This window comes from Myotis brandtii, unplaced genomic scaffold (assembly GCF_000412655.1).
Source record: "Myotis brandtii unplaced genomic scaffold, ASM41265v1 scaffold137, whole genome shotgun sequence".
NCBI classification, from domain to species: Eukaryota; Metazoa; Chordata; class Mammalia; order Chiroptera; family Vespertilionidae; genus Myotis; species Myotis brandtii.
The window spans coordinates 4,363,581-4,384,965 of NW_005354874.1; the positions used below are offsets into that span (position 1 = coordinate 4,363,581).

At 44.0% G+C, this 21,385-nt stretch overlaps 1 protein-coding gene across 5 annotated transcripts in view; it reads right to left on the reverse strand.

Annotated features, from left to right (window-relative positions):
- KIF16B (kinesin family member 16B) overlaps positions 1 to 21,385 on the reverse strand; it is a 291,552-nt gene that overhangs the window by 257,171 nt on the left and 12,996 nt on the right. For all 5 annotated transcript variants that reach the window (XM_005860579.2, XM_014535047.1, XM_014535046.1 and 2 more), the window contains exon 2: positions 2,124 to 2,193. In XM_005860579.2, coding sequence (XP_005860641.1) covers positions 2,124 to 2,193 — 70 coding nt within the window. The remainder of the gene's footprint in view (positions 1 to 2,123; positions 2,194 to 21,385) is intronic.

Consider the following 21,385-nt stretch of genomic DNA (forward strand, 5'->3'; position numbering starts at 1 on the left):
GGTGCTGCATAACTCCAGAGGGTGCTATTCATGGAACTGGAGTTCCCTAGAGTTGCATGATTTTGTGGCCCCACTGAAAACTCCAGATCAGAGGCTTCCTCTTCCATGAAGCGTCCCTTGGGCACTCCTACCTCTGAGAGCCTAGACCAGTGGTCGGCAAACCGCAGCTCGTGAGCCACATGCGTCTCTTTGGCCCCTTGAATGTGGCTCTTCCACAAAATACCATGTGCGGGTGCGCACGTACAGTGGGAAGTTGACTTAAAACTTTAAGTAAAGTTTATTAAGTTAATTTTAGGGAACGTTATGGAGTGAAAGAAGATGTAGTGTCGAGGATTGAGAAAGGTATGTTGAGATGGTTTGGACATATAGAGAGGATGAACGAAAGGAGATAGACGAAACAAGTATACAAGACGAATGTGGATGGGAGAGTTGGAAGGGTCGCCCTCAGCGAACATACCTCAATCAGATTGAGGACGTTTTTTAGCAAAGGCCAGCTTAGGAGTACCCTAATCAAGTTAATAACAATGTATCTACCTATATAGTTTAAGTTTAAAAAATTTGGCTCTCAAAAGAAATTTCAATCATTGTACTGTTGATATTTGGCTCTGTTGACTAATGAGTTTGCCGACCACTGGCCTAGACTCTCTCAAAGACATATCATATTATTGCAAATGTTTGCATACATCTTGTCTACCTTGGTCCATACCTAAAGTGAACCGAAACCCATGTTTAAAAATCTTCATATGATACCGAAGCTTCACACAGCTTCCAGGACACATGCTGAATAAATTCAATGAGCATCCTATTTTTCCAACATAATTCAGACACTATAAAGAAAAATTGTCAAGGTTCTTCTTATTAAAATGCTAAAAGTCTGGGCATATGTTCTGGCTACATCAGTTGAGGAAATGCTTGTAATCTCGTAAAAACAACAGAGTCAACAAGGAAAATAGACTCCACTATGCACAAAGAAAGGAGGCCTCTCACTTTGTTTCAGTAAATGCCATTTTTTAATGATTAAACTTTTACCACAGCACTGTGAGTACCCAAAGATACATGAAGCAAAGCCAAGCAAAGATAACTAACAGCAGGGAAGGGACGAGTGGTGACTGGCAGAAACTGAGAAGGTGTGGGAGGTCAAAGGAGGGAAAGCTAAGTGTGAGCCAGACAGAGCTAGAAGGTACAAGGACTCGGGTCAGTGGAGGAAGAAAGACATTCCAGTGGAGAATGCCTCAGGCAAAGGGACACCAGAGCTTCAAAGGAGGCCTATCAAATTATCTAGGGCACGGCCCACTGGAAGACAGGAGCATTCCCTAGCTCCTATCACTGGAGATCAAGTTGCACCACTTTGAAATCAGATTTCAAAGTGTCCAGTCCCTGGAGCCACAAATTAAGAGAAATCCAACCTGAGACTGACCTGCACTTGACCATGGAGCAGCAGGCCTCAGAAATGCAAACCTGCAAGTTTACGAGGAGTATCTAAAGGAGGAAGGGGATGAGTCCATAAAGCTCCTGACTTATTATTAATATTACACCCTTATTTCCCCCCTAAGTAAAAAGTATTCAGGGACTTAACAAAATCACTGATCGAAGAAACAAACAAAACATTTTAAGTGCAACAGGAAGGACTTGCCATCTTAGAAAATTATTTTTTCAATCTTTTTTCAGAAAAAAAATTCAGTGTTTTTATTTTTCATCCCCTAAATTTTGAATAATACCAGCTCCTCTTGCAAAGTTTATAAACATCATTTTTTTTCATTAAAAATAAAAACAAATCAAGGGCCAAAGCTTATTTAATAATTCACAAAATGTAGTCAATGGCCAGGCTAAGGATCCACCACAGGATACAGGATAAAAACGCCAGGGTCTAGACTAAGCCAATGAGCTCACATGCCAGACCGAGAGCTTGGTCTGGTTTTCAGATCAAAGGAAACCAGGAATGGGAGAGGAAACGGGATCAATCCTCTTGCTTCGTGATGGAGCCCAAAGCCAAGAGCAAATTGACATGACTAACTGAACTGAGAAAGGAGGGCGGAAATGGCAGAAGCGTCTTAATTATCCACAAGTCACTGTAACAGACACGGGGGCTCATGGGATGGGAGCCAGGGCAGGTTGCTACTTGCCTTTAAGTTTGTGATTGTTGTTTTGCTTTTCTCCATTTGTATAATGAATTTGGCTTCCAAGTCCTTTTCCCTACAACACAAAAAATTCAGTTTGGTTAGGAGAGAAAAGACTGTTAAAAAAAAAAAAAAACTGTGTTACTTGCTTTTTACATATAGGAGTTTGTTTTTAAATGGCATCTGAAGCACAATCACTGATACCACTCCTCCCAAATCCTTACGAATATAAACATGAAGACACACAAAATAGATACCACCATCAAAAACTAAGACCGACAAACAGCGAGTTGTTCAAACCTAGAAAAATGTCTAACTGTAAGTTAAAAGGAGTGAAAATGAAATGACAGAAACTACAGAGGCCTGTGAATCATGAAAAAAGCAGCCCACTCAACTGGTTATAAAAAGCAAGATACTTTATCCCTCCACCCAAGATGAGAGCTAAGAAGAAAAGTAGAGTGAGTGGTCACAACCAGGTGTTACTTCTAGAAGCAGCCAGGGCACTGCCCCTACTTTCCACCTTCTTTCTATATCCATTCAGAAGAGGAAGTCAAGAGAATGCCTGAAAAAGTATAGGTCCCTAGAATGAATGTCCATACCTACACAACAGAGTGTTACATCATTGAAAAAGAAATGAAGAGCTAGCTCTACATACTGCTATGGAGTGAAAGCCAAAATCAATTTATTGTTGAGTAGAGAATGCAAGATGGAGAAAAACATACAAGAATACTACCTCTTATATTTAAAGATAAGAAGGATAATCTAATTATTTTTCAAACAGCTACCTACCTCTCCTCCCTCTCCCTCTTCTTCTCCCTTTCCCTTCCTCTATTCATCTCTCTCTAAAAATCAATCAATTAATAAAAAAAGTTTTAATAAAAGCTACCTATGGGAAAAGAAGAAAATGTAGTGGAGGGGGCAGTGATAAAAGCTAGATTTCTAAAACAACAATAACGAAAATACACCTTTATCTCTAAATCATTTTTAGAATGACAAAAATAAAAGGAAATCTTATACATTTTTTAAAAAAATTTTAAGGGTTTATTAGAGTTTATTTGAGCCAAACAGAAGATATGCCAGGAAGCAAGATCTCAACAGACTGAGAAAAATGCTTCCCAAAGTTGTATTTTAAAATAACCTAAAACGGAAACTTATAAGTTAAAGCAAATAAACCTAACTGTGCACTACACAGTAACAAACAATTTTAATTATGACTGTATGGAGGAATTTGACTGTAGAATGTAGTGGGACACAGCAAAAGGAGAGAAGGAACTATAAAAAAAATATATTAAAGCATTTTCAGTAATCATATTTTTGGTGGGGAAGTAAGTATCATCATTCTGAGATTTGTTTGTGTATTATGGGATAATACATGAGCAATTATGTCAGTGCCACTGAGAAAGAAAGAGATACAAACATAATATTCATGAGGTTAAGTAAAAGCTCCATCATCCTAAATCTGAATGGAAAGAAACTAGCATGAACTTTATCTAAAACTGATAGAGCCCTGGCAATGGGGAAGGCCAGCAGCCCGTGTACGGAGGAACTGAGGGTTGCCAGCAGCCACGTGGTGAGCGTGCAAGGGCCCCACCCCAGCCACACCAGGAGGTGACTGTGGAGCAGGCTGGCACCTTAGAGTGCAGTCTTGAGAGACTCCAGACTCTTGACCTACAGAAACTGTTAGATAATAGTGTTGTAAGCCCCTACATTTGGGGTAGTTTGTTACACAGTAAGAGCTAACTGATACAAAGGCCATGTCGAAAGGACCCAGGAGTCAACCTGGGTAAGTTCCTACTGGCCAAAGTTGAGCAGCAAGAAGAAGAATAACTGCAAGAGAAAGACACAGAATATGCGTAAGTTCGTGAAGTCATAATTGAGAAATAAAAACAGAAATGGCCCCCTTTGGAAGATCAAAAGAATCACCTCATTATTTTGAAAGCTAGAAGATAAAGGGAAAGAATCAAGCATTTCCCTGGCATTTCCTGAATAATCTGCACGCCAGAGTAACCAAACAACTGTTATAGTTGTTGAGGAGAAGTTCCTTTTTTCAAGATTTCCAGCTAATAAATGAAGATGGAATGAAAACACTGGAATATCACCATTTTGCAACCCCTGGTGAATTAATGGCACCAGAGAGCGACCATCAATGGCTGCTAACTGCACCCTCTAGGACAGCGGTTCTCAACCTGTGGGTCGAGACCCCTTTGGGGGTCGAAGGACCCTTTCACAGGGGTCGCCTAAGACCATCGGAAAACACATATATAATTACATATTGTTTTTGTGATTAATCACTATGCTTTAATTATGTTCAATTTGTAACAATGAAATTGGGGGTCACCACAACATGAGGAACTGTATTAAAGGGTCACAGCATTAGGAAGGTTGAGAACCACTGCTCTAGGAGCTAATCAGACATGCTGTGCGTGCTGACCGAAGGACCAGCATTCCTGCCCAGTAGTCTCTTCCCTTGGGAACCACCAGGAAATTCGGGGGGTAGGGGGAACACCACCAACAGGTAGTCTCCTCCCTTGGGAACCACCGGGAAATTCGGGGGGCAGGGGGAACACCACCAACAGTGCCAGGGGGCAATCAGCACAATCCAGCTTCTGGGAAAGCTGACAGATAAATGAACTCATTTACTCAACAACAATAACAAGTTGCAAGGAATATAAAGATGGAATAGTAATCTATTTAAAAAGACTTTAAAGACATAGCCAATTGGATCTCAATTCAAACAGAAAAGGGTGTTTGAAATTACATGTAGAGAATGTTAACACTGACCAGATATTTGATGATATTAAGGAATTACTATTACTATTTTAAATATGATGATTTCTTTAAAGTCTTAATCTTTTAGAGATACTTACTGAAATATTTACAAATAAAAATGATATGATGTCTGGGATTTACTTCCAAATAACCCAGGGCTGGAGGAAACAGGTGCTGGTGGCATCCTGGCCACCTCCAGATGAACAGGCACAGAACATGTTGTAAACACCACTCAGACACTACAGTGGGTTCACAGAGAACCCATTTGACTGTTCCAATCCAGTGTGAAGAAGGATGGCTATATGAAGCGAACAATGGCTTCAAAGACATACAAATGAAACCCCTCCCATGTACAAGGTGCTTCCACTCCTGCCCTCCAGGGACACCCCATGATAAGAAAATATTTCACAAACTAGCCCCTTTCCTGCACCATTCTACTGCGGAAAGTACTAGTATATCCTACCCAGCAAGAGAACTGCATGGGTGAGGTTATTACCAAACCACCACATCTAAATTCTTCCCATTCCTACATGAGTCATTTGTTTCTCAGCCACTTGCTAACCTAATGTGTCTAGATCTCTAATTTCAAAACCCCTGTGGAGGTACAGAATTATGGAGGCACAGAACATGTGGAGGTACAGAATTATCCAGGAATCTAAGATTAGAAGTAACCCCGATAGGTGACCACAGCACTTGTCAATTCTTGTTTCTAAAACACAAAGCAATGCAGCTGCTACCATGCCTGCTGCCTGGGCTGGAAGCCAGAGGTTAAGTAATGCCCCAGCTCAGAGCCTTATACCTATAAGGCCCAGTTCAGAGCCTTACAGGGCTTTCCATGCTATCATTTATTCTAACCTGTAGGTCAGCACAAAAGCACTTTCCTAGTTTTAAAGTAACATCCATTCTACAAAAATACTAGGAAAGATACTGACCGACAGACCACTATGTAATGAGAGCATCTTTCTATTCGCACTCCTGAAATCAAAACTGAAGATGCGAGGTGGGTTTCAAAGGTTTCACCACCTCCTTGACGTTGTATGTATGATTCAGGTGTGGTGGTGGGGAAAGGGGATGGTGACAGGTTCACTGTTCTTGAGGATCCCTAGTTCTTCTCAGTTTCTCAATAATAATAGCTCTGTGCCCCAACAGATAGGCACCCCGGCTCAGACCCTTATTAGCCAAAAAGTAGCCCAGGACCCAGCGGCAGCACAGCCCTGGGGAACTTGTTAGGAATGAGGGATCTCAGCCCCCACCTCGGATCTGCATTATAACAAGAGTCCCAGGAGATTCCAGTGAACACGGGTGTGAAAAGCACTGCTCTGACACGGTATTAATATGACAGAGTGATAACTGCTCTTACATTTACTCTCATCAAGTAAACTCCACAATGTTTGTACTTTGTACACTGGGAAACTCGCCAACTTTGTACTTTGACCTTTAAAGTTACTTTTTAAATTGCATGGGAGGATATGCATACAACCTAAGTCAGCTGACCCCGTTTTCACCCTTTGCTCATAAATTGTACATTAGCTTCTGACCAAGAGTAACAAATGCTCGACATATCGGATCTAAGTCGTCACCTGAGTGCCATCACATCCAGGCTCCCCCATTCTCACCACTCCGCCCCGCTGTCGCTGTCGGCTTCAGCATTTTCCACCCCAGACTGTTCCCCATATCAGTGTCAGGCTGCTAACAGCTTGAAGTCATTTTAAAAGTAATCACAGGCCATCAAGATTAGATAGAGGCCATCCGTTCCAGAAAGGAAATCTCACAAATAGCAATGTCCTATATTATTTTCTTCTTAAGCAGAAAAAACTAAAAGATGTATCTTTACTCCAAATATAATATCGCAGTACAATATTTATAAAAAGATGCTAGCTAGAATTTTAGCCATAGAGAGCAAATCTCACTCTAGTTCATGAAAATACTTATGGAAAAGCCAATGTAATCTCCATAAAGCAGTTATGAAGGTTGGAGTTATTGAAACTAACCCTTTAGTGCATTCATCCCTTGTAGATTGCAGGAGGGTTGTCGAACTTTCACGTATTTCAGAGAGGAAGGGAAGAAGAAAAGCTCCAAGCCGTTCTTTCCCTCCACACCCTACTGACCAATCCTGCTCAGCCCCCTGGCCCACCCGAGACTGTTGACTGCTCACGGCCTCTCCTTAACCCCAGGTGACTTCAGGGCCCATCCAACAGCCTTACCTCCTACTCCCTCACCCCCACAAAACTTTCAGTTATTTAGTCTTGCCCAATCTACCCCCTATTTACCAACCTCAGCCACATCTCCCCACTCCATAGCTACTGTCTCATGTCAGGCCACCATCACCCCTCCCTAGTCTCTTTCCTCCAGCCTTGCCCCTCCCATCCACACTCCACTCTTACCATGAGTCTTCCGTGCTTTAAACGTCTTCAGTGTTTTCTCAAAGGCTACAGGATTAAATCCAACTCTCTGCGGTATACAAAGTCCTTCGTGATCTGACAGTCAACACTGTGTCTGTCCTAGCTCCTCTCCTGGCCAACTCCCAGCCATCCCTCCAGACTCAGCGGAGACCCCACACCCTTAGAGAGCCTTTGCAAGCCCTCTGCCCCATCCCCTCATTAGATGGCCCACCTGCTTGTTCACCCCCCAGACTGTGAACGTCTCAAGAGTAAGAACTCTGCCAGCTTGGGTTTACATCCCCAGACCCTGGCATAGTACCTGCAACTACGAGGTGCTCATGAAATGGTGTTGCATGTGATGGACTGACTGAAAGGTTAAATGAATGGTTCTACCCCAGCCGACTCTTCACCACGTGCATCTTCTGCTTAATGCCATGTCTCTTACTAGTTCCCTCAGCATCCTTTGTTCTTGCTTTCCCACACTCTACAGCAGCAGTTCTCAACCTGTGAGTCTCGACCCCTTTGGGGGTCAAACGACCCTTTCACAGGGGTTGCCTAAGACAGTGATGGCGAACCTTTTGAGCTCGGCGTGTCAGCATTATGAAAAACCCTAATTTAACTCTGGTGCCGTGTCACATAGAGAAATTTTTTGATATTTGCAACCATAGTAAAACAAAGATTTATATTTGTGATATTTATATATTTAAATGCCATTTAACAAAGAAAAATCAACCAAAAAAATGAGTTCGTGTGTCACCTCTGACACAAGTGTCATAGGTTCGCCATCCCTGGCCTAAGACCATCGGAAAACACATATATAATTACATATTGTTTTTGTGATTAATCACTATGCTTTAATTATGTTCAATTTGTAACAATGAAATTGGGGTCACCACAACATGAGGAACTGTATTAAAGGGTCACGGCATTAGGAAGGTTGAGAACCACTGATCTAGAGAATCCCAGAGAAGAACCCAGATTCCTTCACACCCCACCAAGCACAAGGGGGCAACATTCGCAATCTAGCTCAGTGCTTTGTCTCAATCCTTCAGCTGAAAACCATAAAACACCAGGCACTGAGAGTTCCCCTGGCTCGGGTCAATTTCCTCTGACATTTAAGAAACATGGGAAATAAATCTTGACATTTTTCTCATATTGAGGAAAATAAATAATCCTAAAATACTATTTGAACATTGATTTGATAATAGAGCAAAATGAACTATGTCTCTCCCTGGCCACTTTAGTGAATTGGGTTTCTCAACCGAAAAGTCAATTATGGTTCCTTCATACAAATAAGTAATTTATTTGAAAGGTCTGCGAACTAGATCATAAAGATGTCATAAATGAACCAGCTGGAGTAAGTATACGGAGTTAAAGATCAATATTGGGGTGGAGTGAGGTAGGAAGGAAAGAAAAAGATGTAAAATATCCAATCAGAAAAAGAGATAAAAATTATATGAGCTCTCAGATATGTGAGAAGAAAGCTTATTAGGAAAAAAAACACACAACCCTATATTAATTCAAATATTTTTAAATGCTTTTAAATGATCCAGCAATTCTACCTGGTTCCACTTGCTCACTGGTGGTATCGTGGCCACTCCATAATAAAGAGCCTGACTGGACGGTGCTGATTCTCCTAACTGAGCCATTAGCTTGGAAGATCCTAGAGATGGGCTTATTCACCCCGAGTTCTGAAGTCAATCAGCACCCCCCAAATTCACCTTAAAACTTATATACTAGGAACCAATATTTAACTGAGTTCATATTGCAGGACACCCAAAAGCAAAAGTAAAAATAAAAAACTCTGTTGTAAAAAAGAATGGTGACGTACTACGTGGGAAGAAGCCCAAGGAACACTGTTGAGTGGGAGAAAGAACAAGTAGCAAAACAGTCTGTCCATGCTCCAGTCTGCAGCGCAATAAACACAGTGAGGCAGAACATGCACATCATGCTTCCCGATGCCCGGAACATGTCAGAACAGTCCAGAAAGGATGAGGAGGAAGCATTAGCAGTGGTTACCTCTGGACCTCGGGGCAGGGGCGGGGCGGAAATGAAGTGAATATTTCACTGCTGGGATTTATTGTAGCATGACTTCATATTACTTTTATACTTAAAATAAATTTAGTTAATTCAAAGACCCTAAATTAAAACTTTGGGTGGCTCCTGGGTGCTCTAGGGCTGAGTCCACCTCCTTACAATGCATGTAAAATGAGGGCTGGCTTATCGGCCTCCTCTCCTGACTGCCCAGCCATACAGAGGACCACACCTCCACCTGCACTCCACACCGCCCCCACCATGGGTATCCTGGTGGCTGCCCCGATGTGCCTCTCTCCTTCCCTGCCTCTCTGCAGATGGTGCTCAACATTCAAAGCCAGCCCAGATTCCCCTCTTTGGGGCAGCATCTCTGATCCCTGAAGCTCAGTGTTTTGCTCGGTCCCTCTGCTAGACCCAACAGCACTTCTCTTTTATCAGGGTTCCTGATAAAATACAGGACGCCCAATTAAATCTGAATTTCAGATAAACAAATAAATTTTTAGTATAACTATATCCCAAATATTGCATGAGACCTACTCATCCTTTACTGTTGGTTGCTAGCCCCGGGGAGGACACCATCTCTTACCCAGGGGTGTGCACCCAGAGGGCAGTTCCCGGGAAATGCATTTGTACCCACCTCCATTTCTCAAGCCCGGAGAGTGACTGAGCCGAGTCTTCAATGACACCCTCAGCACCCAGTGGAGTACTGGAGGGTCCATAAATATACCACCTCACTTATGCTAAAGTGTGGAAACAAACTCAGGGAGAGCTGTTCCCCTGAAGCAGTGTTTTCCATACCCTTTATGGCTGGTTCTGAGCCCTCAAAGACCCTGGGTCTGCTGACTACACTTAGTTGCTCCTCTTGGTATCCATAAAACCCACAACTCAGTTTTTGAGGGGAAAAAAAACAGGGGAGACAGATACTGAAAAAAATTAGAGTGGGTTTTTCAGGCAATCACTCTGACTTCCCCTCGGCTCCTCAGAATGTGCCTCACCACACAGAAGTCAGGTAGAGGTCAGCAGCACCACGACCTACTGGTACATCCAAATGCCAACCTGGAGGGGCAGCCAGTGAGAAGTCTGCACGGCCGCCACTCCATTCCCCGTGGGCGGCCACGATGAATGAGCCAAGGACAACAGTGCTGTCAGGCTCAGATGCTCTGAGTGCCCCATGCTAAGTGAAACCCTCCGCTGACCCCTGAGAAAACAGGAGGGAGCTATTAAGCTGAGTCTTTTATGATCTTCCCTGGTCTAGAGAGGGTGTAATAAACCTAAAACATTAGGCAAAGAGCCAGCTGTTAAGGTTGGGATCCCAGAGAGGCAGACAATCGGGGGGAGTTTAGCATGCAGGGTGCTCATTAAGGTGCCCTTGGGATGGGTCAACACCTGGAGGGAGGAGGAAGCAGAAGCAGGACTGGGCAGCTGCGGCGCAGGCCTAAAGACAGCCTGGGAAGACCCCGCAGGTGGTCCTGGAGCTATAGCAGCCCTTCAGAGATGCCCAGGATGGGACAAATGACCAGGTCTTTATACCCCCACAATGAGCAGTCACGGACTGTGGGCTGCCTGGCGAGAGGCTGACAGTGAGGGCCAAGCCCACAGTGCCCCTGCAGCTGGACAACAAGCTTCAGCAAAGGAAGCTTTGGGCAGCAGGCATGGGGCCCACCACACTAACCCTCCTGAAATTCATGCTGTAGGGCACACTGACAAGTGGCAGCCACCATCCCAACTCCCCAGCAGAGCGCAATGGGCAAGAAAGAAGGCAGCTACTTTCTCTGTTTCCAGCTGAAGTGCAGATAGACTAACAATCAGAATTGTCTCAATACAAATGAGTTGCCTTGAGATGTGCGGAGTCATCACTAAGGAGGTTTAGTCAGAGGCTAAGAAATGCTTAGCTGGGTCACTATATGGGAAGATGTGTGTACTCATTCCGTCCACAAATAGGCAGTGAATACTGTTGACATGCCAGGCAATGCTCTTGGTGTAGGGAAAAGTGGTAAAGGATACAGACAAAGTCCTTCTGGAATCTGCACTTCAGTGAGGGGGGTAGGAAAAATGAATACAATAACATTCTGGATACTACTAACTACAGTAAAGAAATGAAAGGGTGACCAGGGCAGAGACAGGGAGACAAGTAGTCAGAAAAGACCTCACCACAGGGAATGTGGGAGCAAAGACCTGACCAAGATAGGGCTGAGGGCCAGGCAAGATCTGGGGAGAGCATTTCAGGTAAACAGAACAGCAGGTGCACAGGCCTTGGGTCAGGACCAGCCAGAGGTTTGGGGGACGAGCAAGAAGGCCTGTGTATGGGAAGATGTGTATACTCATTCCATCCACAAATAGTCGGTGAATATTGTTGACATGCCAGATAATGCTTTTGGTGCAGGGAAAAAGTGGTAAAGGATAAAGACAAAGTCCTTCTGGAATCTGCACAGAAGTGGGGTTAGGAAAAATGAATACAATAACATTCTGGATACTACTAACTACAGTAAAAAAAATATCACCCTAGCCGGCTTGGCTCAGTGGATAGAGCATCAGCCTGAGGACTGAAGGGTCTCAGGTTCGATTCCGGCCAAGGGCACATGCCTGGATTGCAGGCTCGATCCCCGGTGGGGGTATGCAGGAGGCAGCTGATCAATGATTCTCTCTCATCATTGATGTTTCTATCTCTCTGTCCTTTTCTCTTCCTCTCTGAAATCAATAAATAAATATATTTTTCCAGCTGAAGTGCAGATAGACTAACAATCAGAATTGTCTCAATACAAATGAGTTGCCTTGAGATGTGCGGAGTCATCACTAAGGAGGTTTAGTCAGAGGCTAAGAAATGCTTAGCTGGGTCACTGTATGGGAAGATGTGTATACTCATTCCATCCACAAATAGTCGGTGAATATTGTTGACATGCCAGATAATGCTTTTGGTGCAGGGAAAAAGTGGTAAAGGATAAAGACAAAGTCCTTCTGGAATCTGCACTTCAGTGAGGGGGGTAGGAAAAATGAATACAATAACATTCTGGATACTACTAACTACAGTAAAGAAATGAAAGGGTGACCAGGGCAGAGACAGGGAGACAAGTAGTCAGAAAAGACCTCACCACAGGGAATGTGGGAGCAAAGACCTGACCAAGATAGGGCTGAGGGCCAGGCAAGATCTGGGGAGAGCATTTCAGGTAAACAGAACAGCAGGTGCACAGGCCTTGGGTCAGGACCAGCCAGAGGTTTGGGGGACGAGCAAGAAGGCCTGTGTGACTGCAGAAGAGAGAGGTGATGCAAAGTGGAAGATGAGGCCAGAAAAGGAGGCAGGCCTTAATGGCCTTGGTTCAATGGCTAAGACTTTGGAACTAAAATGTGATGTGAAGCCATGAACACGGGAAGGTTTAGGGTATAGGCAGGGGTGGGCAAACTTTTTGACTCAAGGGCCACAAGACCAGGGCAGAGATAGGGAGACAAATAGTCAGAAAAGACCTCACCAGAGGGAATGTGGGAGCAAAGACCTGGCCAGGATAGGGCTGAGGGCCAGGCATGATCTGGGGAGAGCATTTCAGGTAAAGAGAACAGCAGGTGCACAGGCCCTGGGGCAGGAACCAGCCAGAGGTTTGGGGGACGAGCAAGAAGGCCTGTGTGACTGCAGAAGAGAGAGGTGATGCAAAGTGGAAGATGAGGCCAGAAAAGGAGGCAGGCTTTAATGGCCTTGGTTCAATGGCTAAGACTCTGGAACTAAAATGTGATATGAAGCCATGAACACGGGAAGGTTTAGGGTATAGGAGGGGAACGACACAATCGTACTTAAGTTTCCAAATGATCCCTCTAGCTCAGCGGTTCTCAACCTGCGGGTCGCGACCCCTTTGGGGTCGAACGACCCTTTCATCGCCTAAGACCATCGGAAAACACATATATAATTACATATTGTTTTTGTGATTAATCACTATGCTTTAATTATGTTCAATTTGTAACAATGAAAATACATCCTGCATATCAGATATTTACATTACGATTCCGATTCGTAGCAAAATTACAGTTATGAAGTAGCAACGAAAATAATTTTATGGTTGGGGGTCACCACAAAATGAGGAACTGTATTAAAGGGTCGCAGCATTAAGAAGGTTGAGAACCACTGCCGGCGTGTCAGCATTTTGCAAAACCCTAACTTAACTCTGGTGCCGTGTCACATATAGAAATTTTTTGATATTTGCAACCATAGTAAAACAAAGACTTATATTTTTGATATTTATTTTATATATTTAAATGCCATTTAACAAAGAAAAATCAACCCAAAAAATGAGTTCGCGTGTCACCTCTGACACGTGTGTCATAGGTTCGCCATCACTGCTCTATACAGTGAGGAAGCTTAAATGCTTTTCAGCTCTGAGATGATGCTTCGCTAGGTGGGCTCGGCTAGTCCTCATATGAAGCCCAATTCACCTGTCTCCAACTCCAGATAAAAATCCAGAATGAGGCTGCCTTTTGGGTTACCACTATTGCCCTTCACCTGGGGCCTCTCGTCTGAGCCCGGCAACACCAAAGTCACTGAGAAACACTGTGAAGTGGGGACAAAAAGCAAGGAGCAAAACAGTATGAAAACTATTATCCAGTTTGTGGTAAAACAGCTATCAGGGCGGAGCTGAGACTCTATACAGTGAGGAAGCTTAAATGCCTTTCAGCTCTGAGATGAAGCTTCGCTAGGTGGTCTTGACCTGTCCTCATATGAAGCCCAATTCACCTGTCCCCAACTCCAGACAAAAATCCAGAACAGGACTGCCTTTTGGGTTACCACTGTTGCCCTTCACCTGGGCCTCTCATGTGAGCCCGGCAATACCAAAGTCGCTGAGAAACACTGTGAAGTGGGGACAAAAAGCAAGGAGCAAAACAGTATGAAAACTATTATCCAGTTTGTGGTAAAACAGCTATCAAGGATAATATGCACATTATTGAGTATGAACCTAAAGAAGGCTCATAATTGGTACCATCCCAGAAGCGCAGGAGTGAAGTTAATTCACTCAGGGCATCAGGCTTAATTCTGTCACGCAAGCCTGGTCCCAGGTGAGAAAAGCTGAAGAATTTCAAACATTAGAAAATTCAAGCCCAAAACCATAAATAACTAAATGCTGCTCAAGACTAAAGATGATGACACTTTCACTGGCAATTGTGGATACTCTGCAGGGAGGACAACTGGAGCCAAGATGGTGAAAGGCTGGAGAGCCAAGATGAGGCTTAGGGAAATGGAGCCCTTGACAGAAAGAGGATGCACTCAGAAGACAGGAAGAGACCTAGCACAGGACCTCCCCTCACATAGAGAACCTGAGGCCCCACGGGGTTAGGTGACTCAAAGTTGCTACTAGTCAGCATTGTGAAAGGTTAGAGGAATTAAGCAAGAATCAATATTTCAAAGCCACAGAGTAATTGTGGATACTCTGCAGGGAGGTCAACTGGAGCCAAGATGGTGAAGGGCTGGAGAGCCAAGATGAGGCTCGGGGAAATGGAGCACTTGACAGAAAGAGGATGCACTCAGAAGACAGGAAGAGACCTAGCACAGGACCTCCCCTCACATAGAGAACCTGAGGCCCCACGGGGTTAGGTGACTCAAAGTTGCTACTAGTCAGCATTGTGAAAGGTTAGAGGAATTAAGCAAGAATCAATATTTCAAAGCCACAGAGAATGGCTGAGAGCAAAGCCAGCCCCCTAACTTGATTTCAGCTACATCCTCCCATTAGAACACAATAGGCCAGTCAACACATTTAGGGAATCCATACAAATAGCACTCTCCAAACAGGGCACTAGTCACTCAAGCTCCCCAACCCATTCCAAAGAACTCCTCCTTTCAGGACTCACAAAGACCCTCATCATGCTGGTCCCTCTGCCTGGATTATCCTTTTTTCCTCCCTCTCACTTTTCCTTCACGGCCCTTACAAGATGTATCCTCATCCAGGAGGCCTTCCCAGACACCTCCTAGTCAAACAAGTCTGTGAAATATTCCTTAACACACCACAGCAGTCTCCACATTCTGTTTACTGTTGGTCGACATATTTGTCTTTCCCACCAGTCTAGCTGCTTCCTAAGGGAAGACAGTGCCCACCTTTTATATATCCACAATATCCAGCAGTCCTTCCTTACAGCCAAGCACTTGGATGAATGAAGGAATAAACAGTCAAGGAATGAATAAAGAGTTGAAATAAAGAAAAAAGATACTATTCTTGAACTCAAGGACTAAAATAAAATTAATGCTTCAAAATTTATTATGCCCTAGCCAAGTGGGTCAGTTGGTTGGAGTGTTGTTCCATGCACCAAAAAGGTTGTGGGTTCAAATCCGGGTCAGCCCACATACCTAAGTTGCAGGTTCAATCCCCAGTCAGGGCGCATATAGGAGGCAACTGATCAATGCTTCTTTCTCTTCCCCTCTCTCTCTCAAATCAGTAAACCTATCCTCGGGTGAGAATTCTTTTCTTTTTTTTTTTTTGGTTTATTATATACATTTTCAAATTTTATATGCAGATGTGTTTTTTCTATAAATATCAGTTAACTTGGCAGATGTTAACTCCAAAAACAGAAACGAAGCTTGGCTCTTCCTGCAGACCCACAGCTGTGGCTTTGACTCCAGGACCAAGGCACAGGGACCTCTGTCTCTTCTGAGACACAAAAGGAGGAAAAAAGATTGTGCATATGACCAAACTTCTTCAATGTGCTTCTCCAAAACACACAAACAACATATTCTTAAAAGTGGACGTTTAAGAGGAGTGATATAAATATAAATATTGAGAACATAAGAACACTTATTCATACTTCCTTTTGTTTCCTGTGTTCAGACATTGGACCAACTATTGAATGCCCTGAGATATTCCTGTTTAGTACTGCAGTACCATGAAACATAAAGAAATGAGTGTCCTCTGCTCTTACCCACTCCATCATTGCAAGCCTCCTTCCAGATTTATCTGTTTTAGAAAAACGTTCTCAGTGACAGCTTTTGGGGAAAAAAAAATTATATAAATATCCTGTAAAAAGAAAATTGATTCCTTTTACTATACTACCAGCCAAATATACCAGCTAGGAGAAAGACATGCTTCAAGATACTAAATTGCAGGACTTTTTCCTCAAAGACTTTCATTCGAGTCAGAGTGGAACAAAATGCAATCGTGGTCTAACGTATTGTCGCTTTTTCACCAAGCACAGCAGCCGATGTCGCCAAGCAGACTGCTTTAATAATTGTGGGGTGGAAACACTGGGCCTCAGGAACCTGGGCTCTAAACCTGACTCTCAAACACTCTGTCACTTTGGCACCTTATTTAACTTTGCCAAGCCTTGGTTTCTTCACCTGTAAAATGACTGAATAAAACCTACCAAACACAGCTGCTAAAAAGTTCTAATTGTGCAGCAATGCTGTGAGTATTAAGCTATCCCGCTGTATAATTTTTTTGCTGATAGAAGAAAATAGGTGACACAACGCCAGGTCACCTTGTGTGTGCAACAGACAATCAATGCAACGTAATTCCTGATGCCCTGCTGCACCCCACACCAGTGAAATCTGACTCTATGGGGTGAGAAGCCATCAGTTGAGACATGAGGCCAGTGCCCTAACCTCCTGGTTTCTCCACCACCCATGTTAAATACAACAGGTCCAAATGAAGTCACATGTGCTAAGCCCCGGGTCAGTAAACCAAGACTTAACACCTAACCTACTTACAGTGTCAGCCTCTCCAGGAATGGAGTCTTAAACCAGTCAATGGGGAGTTTCCTGGTCAAACCCAGTGAGGCAATCTGCCTGAAAAAACCTGCCTGCCATCCTGATCTCTAAGGAAAGGTGACCGGAACCTGAAACACTGCTGTAGCTTCCTGGCCCACCTGCTTCTGCCTGTGAAAGCCTGTCATTCCACACAGCTCCTCAGAGTTCCTTTCTATTTCAGAGATGGGATCCTGCCTGATTCATGAATTGGTAAATAAAGTCCAAGATCTTCAAATTTACTCAGTTGAAGTTTGTTTTTTTAAATGTCTCCAAGGGACAGCCTGGGGTTCCTGCATATTCAGATGTGACTACCAAAGCCCAAAGGAGAAAACAAACCATGATATGGACCTAGGCTAAGTCAGATGCGAGAGAGGGAAGAAGACCAAGCAGGCCACCAAAACCATCAGCAAAGAAGGCAGGCAGCGTGCACAGAACCAGAGCAGCGTGGCCAAGCATGTCAGAGGCCGAAGAGCAGTGGAGGCTCTGGATTCCTAACTGACCGGTGCTTAGTTAACCACTGAGCCTGTCTACCCACGTGGAAAATCAACTGAGTCCTGCCTGCTCTTCCTACCTCAGAGGTGGCTACAATGCAGAGGATGGATGTGAAGCACACAGCGAAGGACACACCTCACGCAAACGCAATCACTGTCCTTATTCAGCATTAGCAAGCACAACTCACAGAAGCCCCTTAAGAGCTGTACCTTATCTCTTAGGGCCCCCGTCTCCCATGGCCCTTCTTTCCTGATCTTTGTGGAAACCAGGAAAGGAGCAATCTCTGTAGGCATTCAATGAAATTCAAGGATGCTGGGGGCACAACTATGAAATGAGCAAAAGGCACTCAAAGATGTTACCTCCCGAAAATAACAAAAACACTAATATTGTAGGAGAGCAATATGGGAAATGGTCGAAATAAAGCAAATAAAGGAGAAAGATTTTTAAACGGTCGTTCTAAACTGGAAGTTTTACAGTGGCATCCAGGGCTAGGATTGTTGCGTTCTGTGTTCTAAAGCTCTTTAATTAGTTATCAGTGTTTTAACGATCAGAGGATTTTACATAAAAATCTGGATTTCTGATTCTCTGGAAATATGGAAAGACAGGGCACTCCTGTGTCCCATTCCACAGGACAGCAGGGGTGACTTCCTGCCACAGTCCCACCCACCCACTGGGGTCAGCTGCGCCCCACCTGGCTCCTCAGGCCCTGGAGTTAGGACCTATCTAGGAATTCCAGAGATTTCAGAGAAGGGATTATGCATTTAACAGAAAAACAAAAAACACACTTTTTTAAATGACTAACTGGCAACAAATTTAAAAGATCTGACTGTCACTTCTCAAACTTCACGCACTTTCTGTTGAGTTGTGTTCTCTTCTCCCACCCATGGTCTCTAAGGGAGAGAAAGCAATGAGGATGCTGGCTGAGGTGATGAAACTAATCAAGCTGAATTTTAACAAAATAAAGGATGACTTAACCCAGCTAGGAGCAAACAAGGTTTGTTTGATTTGTTCAGGTCTTCTAACTTCTTATTGAGGATTTATTAAAGAAACCACCAGTGAGGGGCTTTCTCTCTCATGTCTTTCTGTCTTTTCAGTGTGGACTACACCTCCCTAATTTCCAATCCCTGGGACTCTTTGCCAGTATTTTCCCCTCTGAGGCCCTTTGAAGAATGAAGCTGCTATTGCCCAGAGCTGTAATGCAGAGGCACTATTAGCAGGTTCTTAACACTCAAGAATTCATCCATCCCAGATTCCTTGAAACTGAATACACTACCACAATTTCAGGCAGAAATAAAATGATCTTGTCATCAAGCCAAAAAGGCCTGAGGTAAGAAAGTTCTCTGATGTCACCATGCTCTTTGCAATAAGACAGAGACAGAGCAAAACAGTCTGGCCTCCTTTCTGTGGCTCAACTGATCAGTCTCTGCACAATAACGCAGGCCCGCTCCTCGGACAGCCATATGAGGTCGAAGGAAGTCTCCAGTTGCACCTGGCATAATCCTTACACCTCTAATTTGGACCTCCTTTCAAAGGAGGTGAGGAGGAGGGGCGGGAGCCAGCACATAATGTAATGGCACTCACTGTCTAAGGCCAGAGGCCTCATCTTGAGATAACAAGATGACATCAAATGAGCAGTTCTACTTGTTTCACTCAAGTCCTCAACTCTCAAGTGTCGCCTTTCCATTCTTGTTCTTTCATGATTAGTCATGCTTTTAATTCCGCCTCCATTCTCCTGCAAACTGAACCTTCCTCTGAGCCCCCTACGTGTTTCCAGGCTCTATTTGCATTTCCAAAGCTTGACAAACCCAGTTCAACATCTGAAATAGGAACCTCTCCAACCGGAGTCCAAAGAAAGGAGACCCTTAACTTCCATAAGCCACACAGGAAAGAGACTTGAGGACAGCTATGAATGCCTCTGAAAAGAAATAAGTGGATAAAATCACATCACACTGAAGCCACACAGAGAAAGCAAACTGCTGGCATCACTCTAGTGAAGGCAATCTAACAGGCAGCCATGATGAACTCCTTCAAGTTCCAACTCCCACCACAGGTGTCCGCAGCACCACAAATCCTGGTCCAACAGAGGCGAGGACTCTGCCTGACTTGTGCATCACTGAATCCTCAACATGTGTCCCCAGTGGCTTTTAAAGGTTTCAGGGGCATAGGGACATCTGCAAGGTCAAACTATTCTCATAATGATTCCAGGATATTATCTGCCTTTTTCACTCTCTCTTGAGTGCACAGGGAGCTTTCCAGAGGCTACAGGAGTGTGATGACGAATCATTCTGATGGCTAAAGGAATGTATGCTTACGGACTCCTACGTTTAAAGTTTTTCGGTTTTAATTCTAACGTGCTACTATATATTGATATAACCCACAAAAGTAAAAGCTTTTTGGGGTCCTCAATAATTCTGAAAAACATAGGGGTCCCCAAAAGCAAACACTTTGTGAAGTGCTGGTCTAGTACAAGGCCTGGCATATACCCAGCAACAACGTTTAAACACTGCGCAATCAATCAACTCTTTCTATCAATAGACTAATGTCCACTTAATGGTCTGTTATAGATAAAATATGGAAAGAAGAGGTTCCCCGGGGCCAGTTCCCACTCTCTCAGATAAGAAAGAAAAGAAACAGATTTGAGGGAACCATCAAATGAGGAAGAGCCAGGACCATCACAAGTCCGTGACACCACACCAATTCCTCCCATGGTCTATCCAACATGTTCTGATGTAGTGAATACTACATTCTGGATTTTTAAACATTGGCCAAAGACAGTGTTATCCATCTCATCCCCCAGCCACCCAGGAGTTGTCACCCATTCCTTCTCCACACCAATTCCTCCCATGGTCTATCCAGCATGTTCTGATGTAGTGAATACTACATTCTGGATTATTTAAACATTGGCCAAAGACAGTGTTATCCATCCCATCCCCCAGCCACCCAGGAGTTGTCACCCATTCCTTCCCCCACCACCATCTTGTCAGTCACTATTAACTCTTAAATATCTCTTGAAACCTTCAAGATTTAGCTTGGCTGTCCTTCCTCCAGGCAAATTCCCTGGGGCCTTCTCCCTTCCCAAGTCTCTCTATCATGGGTTTTTATAGAAGTTTTTTCCTTTTTTTCCACAGCACTTCTATCAGCCTCTACATAAACACCCATTTGTGGGATTTTCATGTCTGCCTCCCCAACTAGATCACAAGCTCTGGAAGAGCTGGAACGTGCCGGCCTTGCTCACCACGGTATCCCATGCACCTGCCACAGGAGTTTAGGACAGAGCAGGAGCTTAATAAACAATGAATGGATTATTAGTTGGGTTGGTGGGTGGGTGCATGATGGGGTCTGTGTGATTGGACAAGTGGCTGGTTGTCTGAGTAGGTTGGTAGTTGGATGAATGAGTGGATGGGTGAGTGGGTGGGAAGGAGTGAGTGGGCAATGAAGATGGGTAGTGGGTGTATAGATCACTGACTTTCTGGCTGGCTGGTGCCTGAATCAGTGAATGGGAAAGTGGATCCACTCCAACTGCAATGACTAGTTCGGGCTCCTGTTTGACCAGTTATAGCTGATGACCTCCCAAATAGGTCTGGCAGCTGTCCCACTCCTTGGCTTTCGAATACACAAATCTCATCATGTTACACCCTTTATGAAATGGCTTCCATAACCTACAGAATCAGTTTAAAGTTAAATCATTTTTAGAACAATGGATAGGAAAAAACAATAATCAAGTTGAAACTTCACAACTGGTCAAACCTGACAACACCATAATCTGAACCTCCCACTTCTCCAGGCTCCACTCTCATCAGCCATCTGAAGTTCAGCCATGTCATAATACTATGGGCTCCCTAATCACACTCTACAGTTTGGGGCTTTATACCCTTTCTGCTTAA